The 22,281-nt window shown below is 36.1% G+C and overlaps 1 protein-coding gene across 2 annotated transcripts; it reads right to left on the reverse strand.

Moving 5' to 3' along the window:
- Window positions 1–279: 279 nt before the first annotated feature.
- LOC147279908 (S3 self-incompatibility locus-linked pollen protein) lies at window positions 280–14,510 on the reverse strand. 2 transcript variants are annotated; one of them, XM_086250545.1, is made up of 15 exons: window positions 14,191–14,510; window positions 13,209–13,271; window positions 12,357–12,782; window positions 11,540–11,621; window positions 11,131–11,192; window positions 10,868–10,962; window positions 8,922–9,001; window positions 8,166–8,249; window positions 3,399–3,515; window positions 2,970–3,055; window positions 2,776–2,882; window positions 1,983–2,074; window positions 1,822–1,898; window positions 621–945; window positions 280–535 (listed from the first exon to the last, which is right to left on the reverse strand). In XM_086250545.1, exons 1-15 carry the CDS (start codon window positions 14,341–14,343, stop codon window positions 528–530), a joined length of 1,857 nt encoding a protein of 618 aa, XP_086106671.1. In that variant the 5' UTR covers window positions 14,344–14,510; the 3' UTR covers window positions 280–527. The 2 variants fall into 2 exon arrangements, with proteins under 2 accessions (XP_086106671.1, XP_086106670.1); XM_086250544.1 differs by having other exon boundaries at window positions 280–945; window positions 14,191–14,509.
- Window positions 14,511–22,281: the final 7,771 nt, after the last annotated feature.

The raw sequence follows: 22,281 nt of genomic DNA on the forward strand, positions 1-22,281 counted from the left end.
TAGAAGAATTTCACGGAAATCCAACGCTTCACTCTGAACACCCAAATTCTTTGGACACCTTTATTTAATCTGAAATTAAGCTTTTGTTATTGTTGTACATGTGAATAAATTAATACATGGTCTGGTTGGGAACTTTGGAAGGTAAAGATTAAACGCTTTGCAGATGGAGAAATGGTTCGGTTGCAGGAAAAATGATTGAGGTGGTTTGATGTATACATCTCAAGCATCTTTGTTGGAAGAATTTCTTTTGTAAGAAACTCACATGTCATACAAATGAGAGAATCTTGAGAAGGTAAAATTGTATATCTCAATCCGATTTTTGTATTCTTAGATAAACTAACAGTATGTGACAAGAGATGGACATATACCATTTCTATACATACATGTATATCCAGCATACCCTTTGCTTCTATACTACTACTTTTACATACATTTAGATTAAGATCTACAATGTTCCAATACTATCTATCATCTTACATCTTGATTTTCTTGCCTAGGGGGTTCAGGATAAACTTGTCCTTGCTCTCTCACATCTCTGAACATAGAAAGAAAAGAGTTGAGGCCTTCAGAGGAAGCCCCTCCTAAGATCCATAATAAAAGCGAACTGAATGAATTCATACCGCCGGGGTTGGGACCATTATCTGCTTGACTCAGGTCAGCCTGGCCGGGAACCTGAAGAGGGTTTCCCACCCTGTCTGGGTTGTCATTACCTGATCGTTCTTGATGCCCAGGAACTTCAGCACCATTTGAAGGCACCACTGGATTAGATCCCGATCTCTGCCCAGGTCCAGAGGTCAAGTCAGAATTAACTAGGCCGGGATTTCTTGTGTTCAATCTTGTGATATGTAAAGTTGAGGCAAGGAACGTTGAGGAAGTAATGTGAAAATCTGGGTGTTGCTGGAGCTGTATTCGTCGATTTTGAATAAACCTTTGTAGAGTTGGTACCTGCAGGGAGTGTGCCAAGATTATAACTGATCAAAAATTGTTTCATCAAGGTAAATAACAGATCCCTACAATAAGATAAAGACCAGACTCGACTGCCAGAAATGATCTTATTTTGGAGCAGTGCCAAGGGTCTCCTGTAAAAAATAGGACAATACTTATACTAAAAAGGGTATGGTCGTTTCAACAGTAAAAGTTTTATGGAGGTAGTCTCCAGCATAAATATCAAGCAATGAAGGACTTCCCCTTGTAAAACAGAAAAGAGTTTTATAGTTTTTCCCAGACTCGAGATGATGAACCTCTTTTCCCATCAGCAAAATTTATCCGAGAAATAAATTCTCTAAAAGCAAATGGTACTGCAATCCACATCGTTTTATGACTCTTTTCAGATTTTGGTACCGAAATTTACTTTAAATAATGAAAGCGTCTGGGTTCGTATCCAATGAATAACAAGAATTTAAACATAGCTATTTAGACCTTTTTCCCTTTTTTCTTTTTGTAACTGCATTTCTATATATTTTTACAGTAGAAAATATGTTTCACAAAAGATGAAGATGCATTTACTTATTTCCCATTTGACATGTGAAGCAGGTTAAAACACCACCAAAAAAAAAAAAAAAAACCATAATAACTTCCACTTTATAGGTAAACAGAAGATGCAGGAGTAATGCCAGTGAAGTATAGCACAACACCTAGGACTGCGTGTTATCTAACCACTACGGTGACTAATTTACTCATTCTTCATCAATAACTCAGCTAGTGCACTATTTAGCTGTAACTTTCTTACCATAAGCATCGCACTAGACAAAATGTCATAAAAAATAGATTTTCAGATCTACACAACCCAAAAGACAAAATAATTTACATAATAAGGGTTACCTCAAAACGGTTCCAGAAGTATAGAATGAGATGCTGCATAAATGCTGCAGCTGTAGAAAGGGCCAAATAAGAAAAACCTGCAACATTTTTTATGGTAGGATTTTTAGCACAAAAGAAATAGTTTCCATCTCGCAGTAAAGTAAGAAGTAACGGGGGCATACCATAAGCATAGGAAAAGAAATAAATGTGGAAAACCAGAAAGTAGATCAAAAAGAAGCGGGGAAAGAATTTCATCGATATAGGCGTGCGGACACTGCAAGAAACACAATCAAATGATAAGAGCATGACACACAAACTCGAAATGTGGCAGAAGTAGGGTATGCCCAATGCAGAGGAAATTTGCCTTTCTCATTGTTATAACAAGTGCATAGATCCAGTGGTAGAGAGCAAGGCCAGAGTTCGAACCCTCCCCTCCTGGAATTCCTTGTACGGCAAAAAGAAAACAAGTGCATAGATCTATGCGGGCCATAATCCTTGCTAAGATCATGTGTTGTTACAATCAACCAGCCCACTCACAACATCAAAGCTGTTGATTGAAGCAAACCTATTGCAAAGATCACAGCACTGGTTCTATATTGGTTTTCCTACCTAACCCAGTCTCAGAACCATTCAGTACTGGCTTAGAGGTATATTCTATCCGTTTTAGTTCCTGAGCTACCAGCCTAAACCCTGCAGCCTACACACCAGATTCTAAGCAGCAATAAGTTGAGAAATCATAACAATGCCTGAACTCAATATCTGATTTATATTCTGATCAACCTATGACCAGATAAAAAACTATGAACTCATATATCGACTAGAGCATGATTCCCCACACCTCCCCCCACCCCCCAAAGAAAAAGGAAAGGGAATGACTATCTCAGACTGTCACATGCAATTTGGCCATTATGTGTACAACGAACGGCATCCCAAATCATTTGCTACATATTTAAAATGAGAGAGAGAGAGAGAGACCTGATTAGCGTAAATAATTCACTCAGCCAGACAAGTATTAGGACCATAAAAGCCAAGAGTTGATCGTCATAGAACTCAAACAGAAAAAATAATATACCGATCATAATCTGCAGAAGGAAATCCAAAATTATATCATTTGGAAGTAAACAAAAACGATTAAATAAAGATGGAGAACCAAAAAGACGTATTCTTACCGGCACAAAGACAAGTGATTCAATTACATGCACAAAAATCAACTGAAATGTTGGAAGCTGATGACGAGCATGGTGTTGAAGCTGCACTGCAATAATTTGACAAAAGAAAGCACCCATATATAAAGGAAGGATAGGAGGAGGAATGGCGCACTGAGGAACCCAAATAATTATGCTGCCACCTCACTCAATTCATAATCAATGATAAACTCATCAATCCAGGAAAAAAAAAAAAAGAGATAATAATGTTTTGGATGAACCAACCCCAAAATTTAATAGTTCCACAAGAAATATATACTATTTCTGAATTTAGGATGATCATCTCATGCATTATTTCATTGGCTTAAGGACTGAACAAGAAAGTGATGGATGCATGTACTGAGTGGTGGTAGCACCATCTTTATCTAGAATACACATAAAAATAACACAAACCTGTGAACTTCAGCATGCGAGTCTGTGTCTCTCTCAATGTGAATGACACAGACATAGTGGTTGTAAAGAACACAAACAATGACATCATAAGCACGCCACACTTTGTCACAAGATAGTCTGCATGGAAACCAAATGAAACCAGAACTTTTCTGAGCATAAAGTATATAAAATTGAAAAAGATTAGAATAAGTGTTAAGATCCTTTGTTCATAAATACTTAATTTATTAGTTATGGACCTAAGTAATTATTTTCAGTCAAGACTACATCTTGTTCGTATAAGGTCCTTGGTTAGTTTTTTTTTTTTTTTTAATGAGAAACAAAACTTTTATTGAACAGAAGAAAAGAACAAAAAAGTGAACAAGGAGTCCACAGCAGAAGGTCCTTGGTTAATTGCTTTTGTTAAATTATTCTGCATAACATTTTATACTCCTTATTTTTAAGGGGAAAATTTGATTTTTATTTTTTTATTTTGTAAAAGTAAAACTAGAAGTATCAAACCTTAAAATATCATAACTTACATGTCCACCTTTTATAAAAATGCCCTTTTGGAAAGCATTAGTCGAGATATATGAGACAAGACCCATAACCAATATTAAAATATATAAAGAAATTACTTTATCTATCCTACAACTATATTAATCAAATCATCGAAACTCCTACAACCTAGTTGCAACACAGAAATAATCTTTCCTTTCTCTACCACCTCATTTCCACAAAACCCAAACCTAGATTGCAAGCAATTTCGTTAAAGATAGACGAATATAAAAATACAATTATTGCTGTCATGTTCTCACAGTTGCATTACACCAAATTAAATAGGCTAATCTAGTATATCTATCGATCAAATTCGTTATGTATTCTTTGTTCTTTATGTATTTGTGATTATGAAACAGATACGTTATTTCTTTTTTACATAATTCTATGTTCATCATGGATTTTGTTTGATAGATCTAAATGAATGCTTTCCGAAAATGCAACTTTTACAAAGAAAAATGGGACATGTAGAAGGAAAGCTATGGTATCTGCAAATTTTTTGTGAAGAAGTCAATGGCATGTTTCAAATTTCTGTTGTTTTTTGGGTATGTAATATATGCCAGTCTTTTTCTATTTGGACTACATTTAAAAGAATAAAAGTCATTGGACCTTAGCTAATAAAATATGAAAAGAATACCCAAGCACAATTGATATGAAATTTGAAAAGAGAAATAATATAAGAATACCCTTTGTTCATAATAATCAAGGTGTTAAATTTCGAAATTTTCGGCGAAAATTTCGATTTTCTGGAGTCTCGAAATCGAAACCCATATTTGTTAACTTTTTGGGATAATTTCGTCAAAATTATTGAAATTTCGCTGAAATCCTCGAATTTTCGGCGGGTGACCATGTGAGATCGAGGGAGCAAGAGAGGATGGTTTTGGGTTTTGGAGAGGAGGCTGGGTTTTGGGAGAAAAAGATGGTTTTGGCAGCAGGGAGATCGAGGGAGAAAGAGATGGTTTTGGGAGGAGGAGGAGGGGGTGGCGGCAGGGGGCGGCGACATGGGGGAGGTGGGGGAGAAAGAGAGGAGTGAGAAAGAGGTGAGGGTGAGGGTGGGTTAGTGATGGAGATGCAGAGAGAGAGAGAGAGAAAAACAAGGGATGAAGAAGAAGAAGAATAAAAAAAAACTGGAACGTGGTGACTAACGAGGGAAAAGGTTTAGAGTTGATTGGGGTTTGGGGCCTTTGGGAAATTGTAAAGAAAAAAAATGGTTTGGGATTTCGTTTGGCTGTTTCAGAGTTTCGTTTAGTTGTTTTTAAACCCTAAACCAGTAAACTCTAATATATTTATATATAAAAAATAATTAAAAATACCCTAAACAGCCTAAACCCTAATATCATATATCATATCTTAAATAATATAGAGTATAGATTATAAAATATATAGAGTTTAGTGTATAGATTATAGAGTATAAATAATATACTAATTTCATTTATTTATTATACTAATTTTATTTAACAGTATTTGTCTCTAGCGCGCATTATATTCATCTTATATCACATGAAACCTACTATATAATTTGGTTTCTTCAATGTTTTTTATCAATTTAGTAAATAATATGTTAAATAAACATATAATAAAGTTTCATTCAAAATTTCCGTATTTTAATAGCAATTTCCGTCGTTTCCGTCTAATTTTTGTCGAAATTTAAAAATCTTCGAAATTTCCTCGAAACCTGAAATTTTATTCCTTGATAATAATAACATAACAATAATTATTGTATCAATGTAAAGTCAAAATTTCACAATTTGATGCATGGAAACCAAATGAAACCAGAACTGGTCTAAGCACAATTTACATAGAATTGAGAAACAATGATATAAGAATACGCTTTGTACAATTATTCTTGATGGGGGGAGTGTTTTGTACAGAATGCTTACGGCGTTTTGAGTTTGGCTGTTGTTTCAGGTGTCTGATGTCCATTTTTCTTGTATTTCCTTCAGTTTTTTCTTAACAAAATTTGTTTCTTATCAAAAAAAAAAAAGAAGACAATGCATTGTGCACAACACTAACACAAGAATCATAACAACAATTAATTTATCACATTAAAAGTTAAAACAGTAAAATTTTTACAATTTACCAGAAATTCTGCTATGCTATAAATTAATACTGTAAGCATGAGTCCAAGATGAAAACTAATGCAGACCGATTTCGGGAAAATATTTTGTACTTTATAAGTTCGTTTACAAATGGCTCTCTTAACGTCCAAAACAAGGGAGACTAAACAACAGCTCAAACACGACACACACCAATCAAATCCTATAAACAATAGACCCTACTCCGGGAGGAGGCAAAGAAAAGAAGGACAAATGGCTCTTTACATATTCATGGCCTGGGCAAAAATTTAAAAGTTGTTTTAATAAAGCTAATGCTACAATCTTTGAGAATAGGGCGAAGGGGGAGGTGATGACTATGTGGGATAGAATGCTATTTTGGGCTTCTTTGTGGGCATCAGCAACAGCAGGATTTAGAAACACTCCATTTTACATTCTTCATGCGGATTGGGGAGCTTCAGTTAGATGATCAGTTCTTCTGTTTGATGTTGCTGTTTTGTGTTGCTGTGTTGGAAGGATAGGATTGATAATGTTATTGTAAAAGAGATTGTTTTTGATGTATTTCAATGGTGGATTTCTTGTCCACTGCTGGACATTGTACTTCTTTGACTTGGTAATAAAGTCTATGTTTCTCCTAAAAGAAAATGGCCAAATTGCATTTTTGGTCCCTGTAGTTTCAATTTTAGCAATTTTAGTTTTGTACTTTCATAACAATTGCAATCAAGTCCAAAATGTTAACCTCGTCTATTATGAAGACGAAAATCCAACGTGGCACGCGCGCTAACCCCATCTATTCAAGACAAAAAATGTCCAAAATGCTCATGCACAAGCCAAAAATGTGCATGTCACGACAAATTTCTTGGGTTTCACGTTTTGGACTTGATTGCAATCTTTAATAAAGTACAAGACCAAAATTGCCAAAATTGAAACTATGGGACGAAAGTGGAAACTACAGGAACCAAAAGTGTCATTTGGCTAAAGAAAAGAAAATAAAGCCAATGGCTCTCAATTCAGTTAGCAGCCTTGACAAACTAGCCGTACTATATTAATAACAATTTCGCTCCAAGAACGAAATTTGGCCAAGAGTCCTGTTTGGCTTAAAACGCATACAGTTATATTAGGAAACTCAAGAATGCAATGCCATGTAAGTAGAACACAAAAAATTTAAGCTATAGATTCTTGGTTTAATACCTAAGAGAGTCCTCATATCATAAGAAACCCTTACTCATCAATAGTCCTCAAGAATTTCTGTCACCAACATAACTTCAACTGGTAACTCTCAAATAGAAATCTCGTTTTGCATAGCAAAAGAAAATTTTCTTTTAGCTTTATTAGCTTCTATCTAACGCTTGTAGCTGAAAAAATTCCAACAAGGATGAACTTTTTTAACAAAACATGAAAATTTTTACAGCATTTCACATTTGTTTTTCAATGTGAAATGCTGTAAAAGAATTTTCCTGAAATCAAATTACATCCAACATAAGTTATCGAGATTTCCAGACTTCAAACTAAAATTGTAGGGGCAGTCCTGGCTATTAATTAGGTTCAGGTTGTGCATGCATGATGCCCAGACTGAATATAACCACCAAACTATTTATACTTGAACAATGTTTAAGAAAAACTTTTAAAATATATTCAACTGTCAAAATATGGACAATTCCCCGAGTCCAGGAGTCATTCCTAGACCTGCATAAGCCAGGACGAATTTCCCAATTTTATTGAGAATATTATCAGTTTATCCACTCTTTCAAAAGAAATAAGATTTTCAGGATCTTTTAATTTATTGACAACGATCGAAATATAAAAAATTTAGCAGCATAAAAAATAAAAAAAAACGGGACAAACACAAAGGAAAAACCAGACTTTTGCCAACCCAGGTTAGGCAACTCCCTTACACAGAGGTTCAAGGCCAACCAATTGTCTTTTTAAACAAGTGAAAAAGATTAATAAATAACTAATTAGACAGTAAAGCCAGAAATTAGCCTGTTCGGTTAATACCCTGACCATGCAACTTTTGGTTTTAAAGCTACTGGTAGACAAATACGGGGACCTTCACATGCTTCCCCTTGCTATCAAGTTCACAAATGAAATGCATAAATGACATTGTACAAGTAGATATTGAAACAGCATTGAATGAGAAGCAGCACATGAATGAAAATAGAAGGCATAAGTAAACAACCTCCAAATCTAGCAGGACCTTCTGGCGGTTCTTGTGCATAACTAAGATTAAAGAACTCCTTTGTTTGAAAATTATAAAGATAACCTGCAATTGGGTTTCATAACAAGCTTAGGCACAATAGGATCATGAATAAAAATCAAACTAGACAAGTAAATCATAAACTAACCCTAACTCTAAAAATACAGATTCTGAAACAAATCAAAGTCGGAGTGAAATAGACCCAATCACTGACCATCCCTTACAGGTAGTGTAAAATGAGCTACATTGGCATTAGGCCGAATTGTGATTCGTGCTGTTCCAGACACAACACGATTCTTAACCGTGCCCATACTGTGCATCGATTGGACTTGTTCTGTGCTTTGACATGAGCCCATGCGGAGGCTTTATATTTTTATTTTGTTAATTTTGTGCTTAGTTAAAATTACTAAAGTAGTGACTAGTAAGGTTAATGAAAATTGGGTTTTGTTTGAGGAATTGAGATTATTAACCATTGATATTTAGAAAAAATAATAACCACCCAATGGTTTTAACAAGCGTTGGCTTGAACAACAATCAATTGAACTTGACTGATTGTAGAGTTATTCTTTATTCAGAAATAATGCTAAATGGATCATGTTTGGCACAAACCATTTTGTTTCTTGTTCCATGCCTAATGGACAAGATATCTTGGCCCTATTCCAATCCTCTCTCACAAATGTCCTAAATTATTTAAAAATAAGAGAAATAGAAAAAAAAGGAAAAAGATCTGGTTATTACCTTGACCAGGAGAACTCAATAAACTATTTATCAAAATGGTATCATATCCAACAAATCTGTTAATGAGTAGTTGCTGCCACCTGGTAATTTTAAATAAATACACAAAACAATGAAACACATATTACTATACGACTCTCATATGAATATAAACAAAACCACGATGCTTCTCACAAATAATTCTTTTTATAAAGAAAAGATAATGAAAAGAAAAAGTTGCCTCTTTTTTTTTTATATATAGGAAATAAGACTTTATTAAACAAAAAGAAAATGTACAATACAGAGGACAAGGTGTCCTTTAAAAGAGAAGCAAATCAACTACAAACACATCCAAGACAAAAAAAGAAAAAGTTGCACCTCAAATTTGTCCATAACAAAGTATTAGCACATATCAGCCATATATTTATCGATATCCTAAATTATTGAGCTTTATTTGATCTCAACCAGGCTCAAATAAAATTTGGACAGGAAATGAGAAACTTGAATTAAAAGAAAAACAGAATACAATCAAAAGTGGACAAGCAGTCCAGAAGAGAGAAAACCCTCAACCAACATAATCAAGGACAATGAAACTAACAACCAAGGAGAAAGACCTTACAGCCACAAGAAAACAGAAACAGGACTACCAAGACTTAACAAGATCACAAAAGATAATTCAATACACCACTCCACTCCATTCAAGTAGGAGAACACTAACTGTGGGCATCAGTAGTTGCAGAATTTAGGTAAATAAGTAGCGGCGGAATTTAGGCATAATAAGTAGTGGCAGAATTTAGAGATATCCCATCTTTTATTCTTCATGCAGCATGGGGAGCTGCAGTATGTTGATATTTCTGCTGGCTTGTTGTTCTTTAGAGAGTATTTTTTTACTTTGTTTAGATGGTGGACTTCTTGTCCACTTCTGAAGGGACATTATTTTTGTACTCCCTTGACTTGTTTAAATAAAGTCACTGCTGTTTCTTATAATAAGAAAAAAGAAAGTATCATATTCTCCAAGTGCTCATTGTCTTTCAATGTATCCCAACCCTTAAAAACACAGTGAACAATGGAAAAACCATGTTTTCAATTGTTTTTTCTTTCATTTTCCCTTTCTAGGGAATGAATGACATGATGTAGTTTTGGTGGAATTTCAAACTATTTTTGGTGAAATCATTACGTCCTTAATATTTCAAATTGTACGACAAATATATTTGGAATACATCAAATATTAAATCCATTAAGATATTTTAATCTCATGGGTTATGACAAGAAAAATGTATGTAAAAATACAAATTGTAGAAGTTAATAAAATTGGAAAGAAAAACGGATAAACATACAAATGCTTTGAATCCTTACTAAAATTAGTTCAAAAACTTAGGGTCACATGATAATATAAGTAAGAAGCATTTCTTACAAAATTTCAAGTAAATTGTGTTTTTATTAATATCATAGGTTATAGCGTGACAAAGAAGAGGTGTACGAGTTTAGTGTTTAATTGATTAGAAATATTCACAAAATGACTGATCACAAAAGAAAAATAATAATAATAATACTCCTACATATAACAGGTAGCAGGTGAGATGCTTAATTCTCAAGGATACAGCAGAACATTTTATTTCTTTTCTGAAAAGAAAGAAACTTTTACAATCATAAAGTCAAACTGGTTGGAATTATGGTTGGAAAGAAACAAAATGAAATCAGATCAGTCTTAAAACTAGGATACAGCAAAACATGCAACAAAGTGATTGTAAAAAATTGAAACTGCTATGAAGCTTCAGTTTTCATGCTACAATCACTTGGGTAAATCAAGTTTGAATTGTGAACACTGGGTTGCATTTGAATTCTGAACTAATGCAATATCAACAAAACAACTTAGAACATAAATGACAAAACTTTTCTGAATGTATGGGTTTTAGACAAAATTGGGACCACCCAAACCGTGATATATAGCTATTTTCAGGAGAAATTACCTGTTCCCAAAACAGGAATGTCGGGCTGATATGCTAATGTTTACAGTACGAATATTATGCTGAGACCTGGCACCTTCTGGTAGTAAGAAATAACCCTGCAGAACAAATTTTTGTTAAAGAAACCACCAAAATAATACAAAACAAACTCCAAAACCATGACATTATCATTAGGCATAAGCTCTGGTTACCAAAATCTAAGCAGTCTGACTCAGATAAAGTTCAGAAGATAAAAGTGGAAGTAAACAAACAAGGGGACAACTTACCTTCTCCATAGTGTATAAAAAAGTTGGTTCAAAAGTTTTGCTTCTGTTCTCAAGCCACTGCACTGAGATATTCAAAACAAATTATCAAAAATAATGACATTCAGTTCTCATAGGTTCATGAAGAGCTGTTCAAAAACCTGATTATACTGAACAAACAAACCCAGTACAATCCTTACTGCTGAATTTGATAATTTTTTTCACAGTAACTTGGCTAAAATGTTTATATAGTTACAATAACTGAAAACCTTGGTTCAGCTATCAATTTTAATGGAAAACAATAACCTTATAGAAAAAAAAATACATATATATTATGTGTTCCTTTAATCATTACACAACAAGACACATAGGGCATTGAAAGTATGAGTCTACAAAATGATGATAGGAAATGAATAATGAAATAGATAGTAACCTGCATAATGGTTAAGCCTGTCCAGATGAAGTATACGCAACCACTTGGGAATATCAAGATCTAAATGTATACCTGCAATGTTCTGCACTTCAAGATAAAAATTCAGCAAAGAGAACTTTAAACTAAAGCACATAAAATGATATAATGTTTGCACTGAACACGTTCATATAATCCATTTAAAAGTGCAAAATCTGTAAATACTGAGAGAGAGAGAAACTGTATGCAGCAACTATGTCAATATTAAAGGAGTCAGCAGGTTGGACGAAATTACATAGCAAAATCAGCAGGGGGGAAAAGGCTTATTCAAATTCCTTCAAACATCAAGTAATACTTGTAGGAAGGAGGGAAATATAGCCATATAGGACAAGCAGATGCCAATTTCAGTAATCACTAATGATAATTTTCCAATTAAACCAAAGTGCCACAAGTGCAGTGTCCATATATCAATTAGACCTAGGAATTAAATGTGAGAAAATTTGAACAAATCCTTTCTTCAAGGCTAGGGATAAAGAATACTCTTTTCTTGTCGAGAAAAATAACGAGACGGGTGGAGATATATTTATGTCCTACTATGTCATATAAAATCACATCTACATGTATTGACATGCACATAGAAGCACCCTAGCACTAGAGGTGAGCAAATTTATAACAGTAAATTGAGATAAAGATAGCTACGAAGTAAAGAATCCACAATTCAAACATGCTCACTGGCCAATTCCAATGGTTTTGGTAATCAGAAAATGGGGTCAAGATTTTTAATATGTGATGGGAATGTCCATAATCCAGCTATTAAATTTCATTTGCCTCAATTACTCACCCACAAACCTCCAATGATACGTGTTGCATGCTTCCAAAGGAATGACAGACGCCTGTGCCACTTTTTGTTAAAGTGAATAAGTGCTGCTTTAAATGTCTCTTTCGCTGATAAAGGAAAACTACTACGTGGCTCCTCTATTTCATTTTTGATAACTGCATCATCAACTGTTGGCATAAATTGTGGACTATTAGTAGAGCTATCTTCAGGATTATCCAGCATTTCAGTATCAGTCTTCAATGCCAGTTTACCCCTCCTAGCACCAGAACCAATCCAATTCAACCAAAATTTTGCAGCGAAAGATGTCAATCCATCTCCATTGACGTTAGAAAATTCTAATTTGTCCATTACAATTTTCGTGTCAGGGACATCATCTACCACATTGGTGAATTCTGACTCATTCCGTGACCACAAGCCTGCACTAGTTATCTAAATGATAATGACAAAAGTCAGTGTTTTAGACATGACAGCTAGCCAAGATAAGAAACTAACTTAATTTGCCTGTAACGTGCAACTCAATCCAGCAAAGAAAGGCAGATCAATAGAGTTTAAAAGAAATTAAAAATAGGTACACCTGAATTTTTTTTTTTTTTTTTAAGAATTTGATCATAAATGCATGACTGAAATTATAATATTCATCTTTTGGACCTATATTCATAAAACAAATTACTAAATTAAAACAAGATAAATCAAGGGACTTCAGAAAATACAGCAGCTTTCTAACAAATTTCTGAAAGCTTTTCTTTTGTTGTTAGAAAATGGAAGCAAAGGCATCATAATGATTTATAAGCAGCTCTGTGAACGAGACACAAAAGTGCAAGTATAAAAATGTTTCAGAAAGATGACAAGATATACCTTAATTTGAATAATTTGTGCTTCTGTTGTTTCAACTCCAGAAAGCTCAGTTGAACAGCCAGGCTTCCAGTGGAAGGGAATCAGTGTTAATTCAAGGGCTCAAAAGATATTAAGGAAAAAAAGAAGTGAAATAAACAAAGACAGATTATGTAACCCAGCATGCATACAACATGTGTGGTGCACACCTGAACGAATTATTTAACAACATTTCCTTGAAAAAGTAATCATGTGAACTTGCAACAGGGGGAGCAAAGACATCCAATGATGACAATTATATCTTCAACAAGTAAAAGCATCAGAATTTCTATATGGAGGGAGATAGTTTAAATGGAATTGTGATTAGCAGAGATACAAGTTTTTTCCACACTCAGATCACTCTGCACCATGATATCAAATTTCTACACTACAGATTTCCTATTTCAATTTGGTATGAAACCTTACTACTCCATAACATCATGACTATCTAAAAAAAAACTCAGCCACACAACTGATCATCTAGTAGTTTTAACTTTCAAAGACACTTGCAATCTCAAGAAGAACCAAACAGTACGAACTCAGAGGTGCTACTATGACATATGAACTTACAAAGTAAAAGCATATTTGCAAAAGTAAGAGACTAAACAGTGAAGGAATTGTGAATTCCGTTCACATCCCAACTCTAGTCAGAGCAGCATATACATGACGTAGCAATAGTCACAATATTAAACCATAGCATTCAGTAACTTATCATCTCTTATGAATGCCAAACCAAACCAAACTCAATCACAAACACCGGCATCATAAAAATTCAAAAATTCATACAATTGTTCAAGAGTACCGAGCTCCAATTGATCAAAACCCTAACACTAAAAAACTACTGATGCAAATTCAACCAAAAATTGCGATTCTATAGCTGAATTGAAATTGCAAAACCCTAAAACAAGCATAAAGTTACTACACTATAAAGTTGAACAGAGCGTGTACGTAGGAAGTAGGGAAAAACCTGTTGAACGTAATTGGCGTGCATAACAACGAGAATGCAGAACAAGGTGATGGCTATGAAAAGGTATACATACTCCAAAGTAGCTCTCACTTTCGGCGTCAGGATCTGCGAGAAGCGCTCTTGAACTCGTATGAACGTTTGCTCCGGATCCATGTCTTAGCTATCTAATTCGTTTTCCCTCTCTGTAGATTCTACATATGCGCGTATTAGATAGACAGGATTAAGAAAATAAGGAATTTCCCGAGAAAGTGATGGAAATCGAAAATGATTACGTCATCGTTGAATGGGGTTTGGCTTCTGACCGGTTGTTTTATTACGTTCTCAGTCCAATAAAAGAAAAAAACACCTCCAAGAGAGTTCACACCAAGGCTCTAAAAGTTGAATGGTGTAAGACCATTAAAAGGCTGAGTTGACCACTCTATAATTTTTTTTTTTTTTTCCTATTTTGTTCATAAATTTAAAAAAAAAAACTCAATTTTTCAGATTTGGCCGGCCACCCATCCCACCGCCTGCACCACGCCACCCCTCTTCATCACCGGTCGACCCCACCCTTCCCCATTGCCGGTGCAACCCCACCTACCCTCCCTCCCTCTCTCGATCTCCCTTATCTCTCTCTTCCTTTATCTCTATCGGGGGTTGCGTCGGCCACCCATGGTGATCCGGTGAAGGAGGGAGGCAGAGATAAGAAAGAGAAAGAGAGAGAAAAGAGATCGGGGGTGGGGCAATGGGGGGGTGGGGTCGCGCCGGCAGTGGGGATGTGTGGCCGGCCAAATTGGAAAAATGAGTTTTTTTTAATGTAGGGGCAAGATAGAAAAAAAAAAAAAAAAAAAAAAAATGAGAGGGTGGTCAACTCAGTCCTTTTGGGTGGTCTGAATAGTCCCCCCCAAGTTGAAAATCACGCGAAGGGAATGCGTCTAGCCGTTTTGCTACGTCCAGCATTCGGTCGAAGGTCTGTGACTCGTCCATTATTCGGCCTGATTCTATACCCGGCCCAGTTCCACAACTTGACCCAGCACGCTCTCATTTAATCGTTGATTAGAGCATGTGCAATTGTGATTTGTGAGTGTCAATTGGCAATTCAATACTGGTTTATTGACTCTTATTTTCTAATTTTGTCAAATGTTCAATGGTGGGTGTTAATTAGGGATGGCAACAGAGCGGGTCGAGGTTGGGGGTGCCACTCACATCCCCTGCCCCTGAAATTTGTTTATTCCCTGAATCCACCCCAATTCCCTAGGTACTTAAACGAGGATTCCTTGCAGAAGAGTGGCTCCCTGAACCTGCCCTGAATCCCTGACCTTGCCTTCTATTTTTTTCAACAAACCTTACAAAACCCCAATTTGAATCAACCGAAGCCATTTTCCAAAACAAATTGAACCAATTTGGAAAAAAAAAATCCCAAAGAAGGAAGAAAGCCTCAATTGTGGTACTAATATAAGAACTCAGTCAATCCTCTCATTTTCATTCGTTTCTCACCTCAATTCAAATTTGGAGCATTGGGCTTTGGGGTTTTCTTCAAGCTGCAATTCTCAAGCGAAATGTGATAAAATAAAAAATATAAGCATAGAGAATGAGGGTTGTCATTGTCCTTGTTGAATTGTCATTGTTGTCAGCGAAGATGAGAGGAAGGGGTGGAGTTTGGCGAAGTCTATAAGACTGGAGGAAGTAGTTTGGGAAGAGACGAAGTTAGGGTTTCACTAGAAGTCTAAGTGTCGGGGAAAGGAGTTTTCTTTGTAGGTAAAAACTGAAAAATGCTTCAAAAATTTCAATTAAAATAATATATATTATAATATTAAAATAAAAAATAATATATATATAATCGCAACGGGTTCGAGGTCAAGGGAACCAATACCATACCCGCCCCGCCTTGTTTAACTTCCTCATTTATGCTTTAATCGGACCGAGACCCAGATCCGCAGAGGATTTTGTCATCCCTAGTGTCAATTGACCATTCAATACAAGTTTATTGACTCCCATTTTCCAACTTTGTTAATTATTGACTGTTATGTTCATATTTATGCATGTTTTACATGATTTTGACCTCTCATTTCTTGGTTAGTTCTTAACATTTTCTTAGTTTTTTACTTTATTTTTGTGTTTTGTATGTCAAAGGCAAGTAAGGAGTGGAAAAGTAGCATAATGGGACAAATTGGAGCTAAATATGAAAAAAAAGAATTTTGAGAGAATCTTCTAGAAGAATCTGAAATCTTGAACTGAATCTTTGGAAAAATCTTTTTTGTGAAAGTCAATAGTCAACCATGCCACCTCATCAAGTCACATGGACCTCACATGAGAGCCAAACACCATAGGCCATGCTCAAGTTACCCTAGTCTTAGAAGGAAGAGGAATCCCGAAGCATTAAGGAACCTTGGAGTTTTCTATATATGCTGCAAATCTACTTTCCTTATGAACTAAAGAGAGTGTCTCCAAGTCATCCAAGGAATCCCCAATGTGCAAGGAAGATCTTATAAGATTCAGTTCAAGTTGATTAAGGAAAGATTTTATCTTAGTTTAGAAGGAAGAGGAAATTCCAAAGCAACAAGGAAACCCTGGGAAAATGAAGCAGCAACTTCGACTTCAAGTCTGTACTTCTCCAGAACGTTCTAGTTGCTGAGACTTATATCATTGGAAAGATAAATTTAGTACCTTCGCATGAAATTTTACGGATCTCGATTCTGATATGCCCAACTCTAGATATGGTCGTTTTAGTGAAGGTAGTGCAACAGTTCCGTGCCGAGAAATTCTTGTCGCAAGTTTCTAGAGTTTTCCTATTCTATTTGTGCAAGGACTTATCCACCTTCTCAAGTCTCTATATAAGGAGTCTATGCCTCAAGCATTCAGCACCCCTTTGCTCCTTCACGCATAAGCACAAGACCGTACTATCTTATTCCTCGTTCTCTTCTATTTTCAATTTTTCTTAGTTTAGATTTGGATTTTTTTTATATTTTCTTTAATTATGTGCAACTAAACTTCTTAATTAGGGCTTAGGATGAAGCCCTAGCTATGACATCTTTACATTCATGGATGTTTTAAGTTTATAATTTAAGGAATAAAGTTAATATATGAATTCTTAATCTCTGTTTTAATTCAAACATCTAGTTGTTTGCTATTTTTATTAGCTACTTTAGGTTGCTTGCATCTAGTTTATGTTGTGAAATTGTGTAGGCGATAATCAAGTCCATAATTTTTGTTTGCAACAAGTGAATAAATCTTTTCTAAGAGAAGTTCATGAGGTTAGGTTTCATAGAAGTCATGAGTTACAATAATCACATTCTTAGGCTCTATGTGTTTGTCATATTCTCATTGATCTTAATGAGCCTTTGTATGTTAGTTTAATAGAATAATCAAGTTTAGGTTGCATATTTACGTAACTGATTATTGAGTGATAATCAAACCTTTAGTTTCATGCCTTAGGAGAATCATTGTCATAAGTGACCGATAATCAAGGCCTTATGTATAGACAAACTTCGTTAACTTGTTTTGAAAATTATATGTTTTATCCATGAATGTTTAGATTGCTAAGTTAGTGGTGGATTCTGAACCCTAGTTTCTTAAAATCATTGTTTTATCTCTTTAAAATTAAATTTTACATCACCTCTTGTTTAATTCGTGCTTTTACTTTTCTTCCATAATAGTTATTAGTTGAAATTAATCAAAAAGCCCTATGTTGATGCTCAAAAATGATAGAACACTCAACGTCGAGTCAGACCATGCAGACCCGTTAACCTCTTACTGAGAAGCTGACACGTCGACGTGGGGTAGGACCTAGTGGATCGATCTGACAAGTTAATGAAGGTTGGACACGTGATGTCTGGAGTACCCTGTGCAAACACACAAAAGTGAGCGGGAGAGGAACCGATGTGGTACCGCCCAAACCACCTCCGATGCTCAAATCAATGTCAAAAGAATATTTGAGCATAGTGGGAGTGAATATTAAAATAACGATTCATTCTCCTTCACTGACAAAGAAAGTACTCATTTTATTATATTTTGGAAAGGACGTCGCCCAAACTAGTGGTTACACGTGTTCCTTGTGACAATTTGTATTGTGGGAGTGCCATGTGTCGCCCATATTGGGGACATCGTACACGTGGCCTGGTTGGTTACTAGTGGTCAGAATTTAGGAGACTGGAGCCTTATAAGGGCTTAGGCCTTAGGCCTTATAGAACCTTGCTTAGGCCTTAGGCCTTGTAGAATCTTGTTTAGGCCCAAACGGCAGGACGCTAAGTCTATGCGACTTGTCGTTATGTTCAGAGGAGAGTTCGTACGGACAGAAGTCCCCCAAGTTTTCGAGCAAAAGGTACTTCTTGGTTAGGAACTTTGTACAAAAATAAGTATAAGCAGAATGACAAGTGACCGCATACTTGTTCCCGCTTAGGGTACTGTCCAAGAGTCTCTCAAGTTCCCTAGCAAAAAAAGTTGGGCCATAGGAAAGCTTGGGGGGTGAAGCATAAACGATCAGAAATTTTTTTTTTTTAATTTGGACCACTCCGTACTCCAAGCCAAGGACACTTGGCGAAATCTAAGTAAGTCCTGCCCATTTTAACGGTGGGATGTTGCCTTTGTAATTCAAAATGTGATTTTAAGTGGAAAGCCCCAAGAGAGATTTATAAAGGGCCTAACCTACCATTAGTTGTGTTTTGAACTAGAAAGAGAGAGAGAGAGATATAGACTTAATTGATTGAGCGATAGAGCATTTGTGAGATTGAAAGAGTTGGTGGGTAGAAGCTAGTTTGAAGGGAGGCGAGGCTGGGCACGGAATGGTCAGGTCAGAAGTTGCTTAGAGGGTCGAAAGCTCATATGTGCTGCTCGGTGGATCGGAACCAAAGTCGAAGGGAGGCTGGGCTAGGCTCGGGAAGCTTCGTCTGGGCTCAGGTGAGTCGAAAGCTTTGCTGATGGTTCGGAAAACCTGGGCTCGGTGGATCGAATCAGAAGGTCTAGGCTTCGGTGGCTCAGGTAAGTCAGAACCGTGTCTTGGAGCTAGGATGGGTGGATCGAAATTCAAACCCGAAGCTTGGAAACTTCGCCGGTGGTTCGGAAGACCTGGGCTCGGTGGATCAGGTTGAAAGATCTGGGCTCGGGTGGGTCGGAACCGTGTCTTGGTGCTAGGCTCGGTAGATCATAATTTAAACCTGAAGCTTGGAAGCTTCGTTGGTGGTTTGGAAGACTTGGGCTCGGTAGATTGGGTCGGAAGGTCTGGGCTTGGGTGGCTCGAAACCTTGCCTTAGAGTTAGGTTTGGTGGATCATAATTCAAACCTGAAGCTTAGAAGCTTCATAAGGTGATCATATGGGTCTTCCTCCCTAGCTAGTATATAGGGATAGCTCAGAGGGTGGGACATCTCCAACTGAAGGAATATATAGGATTTGAATGGTGAAAGGTCCAAATAGCTCTCTCGTCTTCAAAGATGGGAGTCTACCACGGCCTCCACCTTTTGTTGTTGGCGGTGATGATTTGGAAATCTTGCAACCGTCGGTGACCAATACCGAACTGACACCTCTTTTTTTTCTCCTCTTTTTCTTCTTTTATGGTTTATGGTTGCAGTTCAACTAGTTCTTCTTCTTCTTTTCTTCGATCTGATTTCTGGGTCTTTGTCTTGTGTTTTTTTTTTTGTAGCCAACTCAAGCCCAAAGTCTGGCACCAACAATTAACTAATACCCAGCCAACCTTCCATTTCATTTCAATCCCAGCAATCAATTCATTCCCACCATCTTATCTCTCTCTCTTTGTAATCCCAACCACCACCATCATCTCTGACGCCCTTTACAATCCTGACCGCCACCATCTAGACTCTCACCACTACCACGAACTTCACCATTAAACCATCATCACCTCCGTCTTTTTGTCTCATTGATTTGGTGAACTTAGTTGAAGAAGGAGGGTGATGCTCGAGGTTGGGTGGGTTGTTGGGTTCCTTTAAATCTTTGTGGGATTTTGATCTGGTTGTTCTCATTTTGAGGTTTTGATTTTGGTTGTTCTGATTTTGGGTTTTTGGTTGTTCTGATTTTTTGGTTTTTTTGTTGTTGTTGTTCTGATTTTGGTGTGTTTTCCAAAACTGACTTCCACCGACCGAAACAGTTCAAAACTGACAACCGGCGATACAGTGGTAGTGATGTTTTGTGCGATTCTGCTGGGGGCGGTTCAGTGGTCGAGTTAGACCACTCTTATCAAATACATTCAGATCGTTGTTAGTCTTAGGCATACCAAAAAACACATGCTATATATCCAAAGGTCATACGAAGCCACGACCTCTAAAATTATGGTAGCTAGGTTTATGCCAATGTCCCTTAAAGCGCCCATGCATACCAGTCAGACAATTCCTCCAAATCTAATACATGCAATCGATACTCCCGATCATGCCTAGAAAGTCACGCTTTTGCCCTTTTCTTAGTAGTCTTTCAAGCTCAGTAGCAGTTGGTAACGTCCTCCAAAGATGACCATGACAACTTTGCAGAATTTCCTCAAGCACATTAATTTCATGGATGCGCCCATTTAGAATTTATCATCCAGATAATTTCTGAATGCGACCCCATAAGTGGGTTAATTCACGGCTTCACTAGTCTTTTGCTTCCTAGATAATCTGTCGTGTCCAGCAGCATCGGCCTTTGAATGAAGAAATTTTTGTACGAACTGACTCTGTATTAGATTCGATTAAACAATTTCGGGTATATTCTATAATGCCTTCGAAACATGTATCGTGTGTAGGTTGGATTAAGGCTAAAGTAATCCAACCTAAAGTCTAGAGTATCTTGTGGACCTCGATTGTAAATGTACTGCCGACCTAAAATCGAAACCGCGATGGGGTTGGGCATTCGTTTTGCTTTGTATCTCCTAGTTGACATATACTGCAACAAAATTCATGATGAGTGAATAATCTTCATCCTAATCTTGAACAGTATTAGAATTTATTCTCCAGGCGGTGCAGGCAAAGATATAGTGGTGTTGAAGGGATAGTGGTGATGAGTGGGCAGTGTGATGGAGGGTTTGGATATATAATGACTAAATAAGATTTGGTTAGCCTTGTTTCCATTGGATAAAGCAAACTAGTCTTATATTCATTGGACTAAGCAAGGTTAGTCTTGTTTTTATTGGATAAAGCAAGCTAGTCTTATATCCATTGGACTAAGCAAACATGCATTACAAACTTGTGGGAATCTATGTTGTACACACGTGCTAATTTTTTCATGATAAGTTGCATGGAGTTATATATTGCATGAATAAAGCAAGCTAGCATTGTTTCCATTCGACAAAGCAAACATGCATTATAAACCTGTAAGAATCTAGGTTGTACACTTGTGCGAATCTTTTCATGATAAGTTTCATGGATTGATTGCATAAAATCTTTGCTACCCAAATATTAATATTATGAAAACAATGAACAAGCTAGCCAATTCATTCACGCATAATATTGCATTGCTTTCATGCATATAATGTTGCATAATATTGCATGGTTTTCATGTAAATAATAATTTTCTTACGTTACATGACTAATATTCCTCAAAATGTTATTTCTTATTGCAAGAGGAAAAAACATGTACTGATTCTCTATATGACTCCAACAGTACTTGCTGCAGGTATGAATATATAATGGTGTTAGCTTATCCTTTGTGTGATTTCACGTCCATTTGTATGGAAAATGAAGTGTATTATATCATATATTTGTAATTATCCAATAATTAGTCTAATCTTGATAAGTGTATGCCTAATGCCTGAGTCTGTTCTGCTTGCTTTCCCACAATCACAAAGCAAGATTTTATCATGCATAAGTAACTCTCAAACAAAAAAATTAATCTATATATAAAACAAAATTGATTGTAATTTTAAAAAGGTAAAACAAATACATACTTAGTTCAGATATTTAGATGACGATGATGAACTCATTTTGATCTGCAAAATAAAACACAAAAATTATAACAAGAAAAAGGAAACTCAACCGAAAAAAAATAAAGAAAAAAAATTATTTCAACAAAAAGCTAGGAAAACCAACGAAAAAAAAAAACTTGAATTTTGAAGTAGTTTAAATGCCAATGACTGGGTTTGGGCTCACTCAAAAGAGTTAGAGCATTAAATATTTTAATTGGTGAAGATTCTG

Source organism: Dryas octopetala, chromosome 7, assembly GCF_963921425.1.
Source record: "Dryas octopetala chromosome 7, drDryOcto1.1, whole genome shotgun sequence".
In the NCBI taxonomy this organism is placed as follows: Eukaryota; Viridiplantae; Streptophyta; class Magnoliopsida; order Rosales; family Rosaceae; genus Dryas; species Dryas octopetala.

Coding starts and splice junctions, on each gene's coding strand:
- LOC147279908 (XM_086250544.1), bottom strand. CDS start 14,343: ATGGATCCGGAGCAAACGTTCATACGAGTTCAAGAGCGCTTCTCGCAG. Junction 11,193..11,539: donor CAGGCTTAACCATTATGCAG/GTTACTATCTAT, acceptor TGAATATCTCAG/TGCAGTGGCTTGAGAACAGA. Junction 8,250..8,921: donor ATTGAGTTCTCCTGGTCAAG/GTAATAACCAGA, acceptor ACCCAATTGCAG/GTTATCTTTATAATTTTCAA.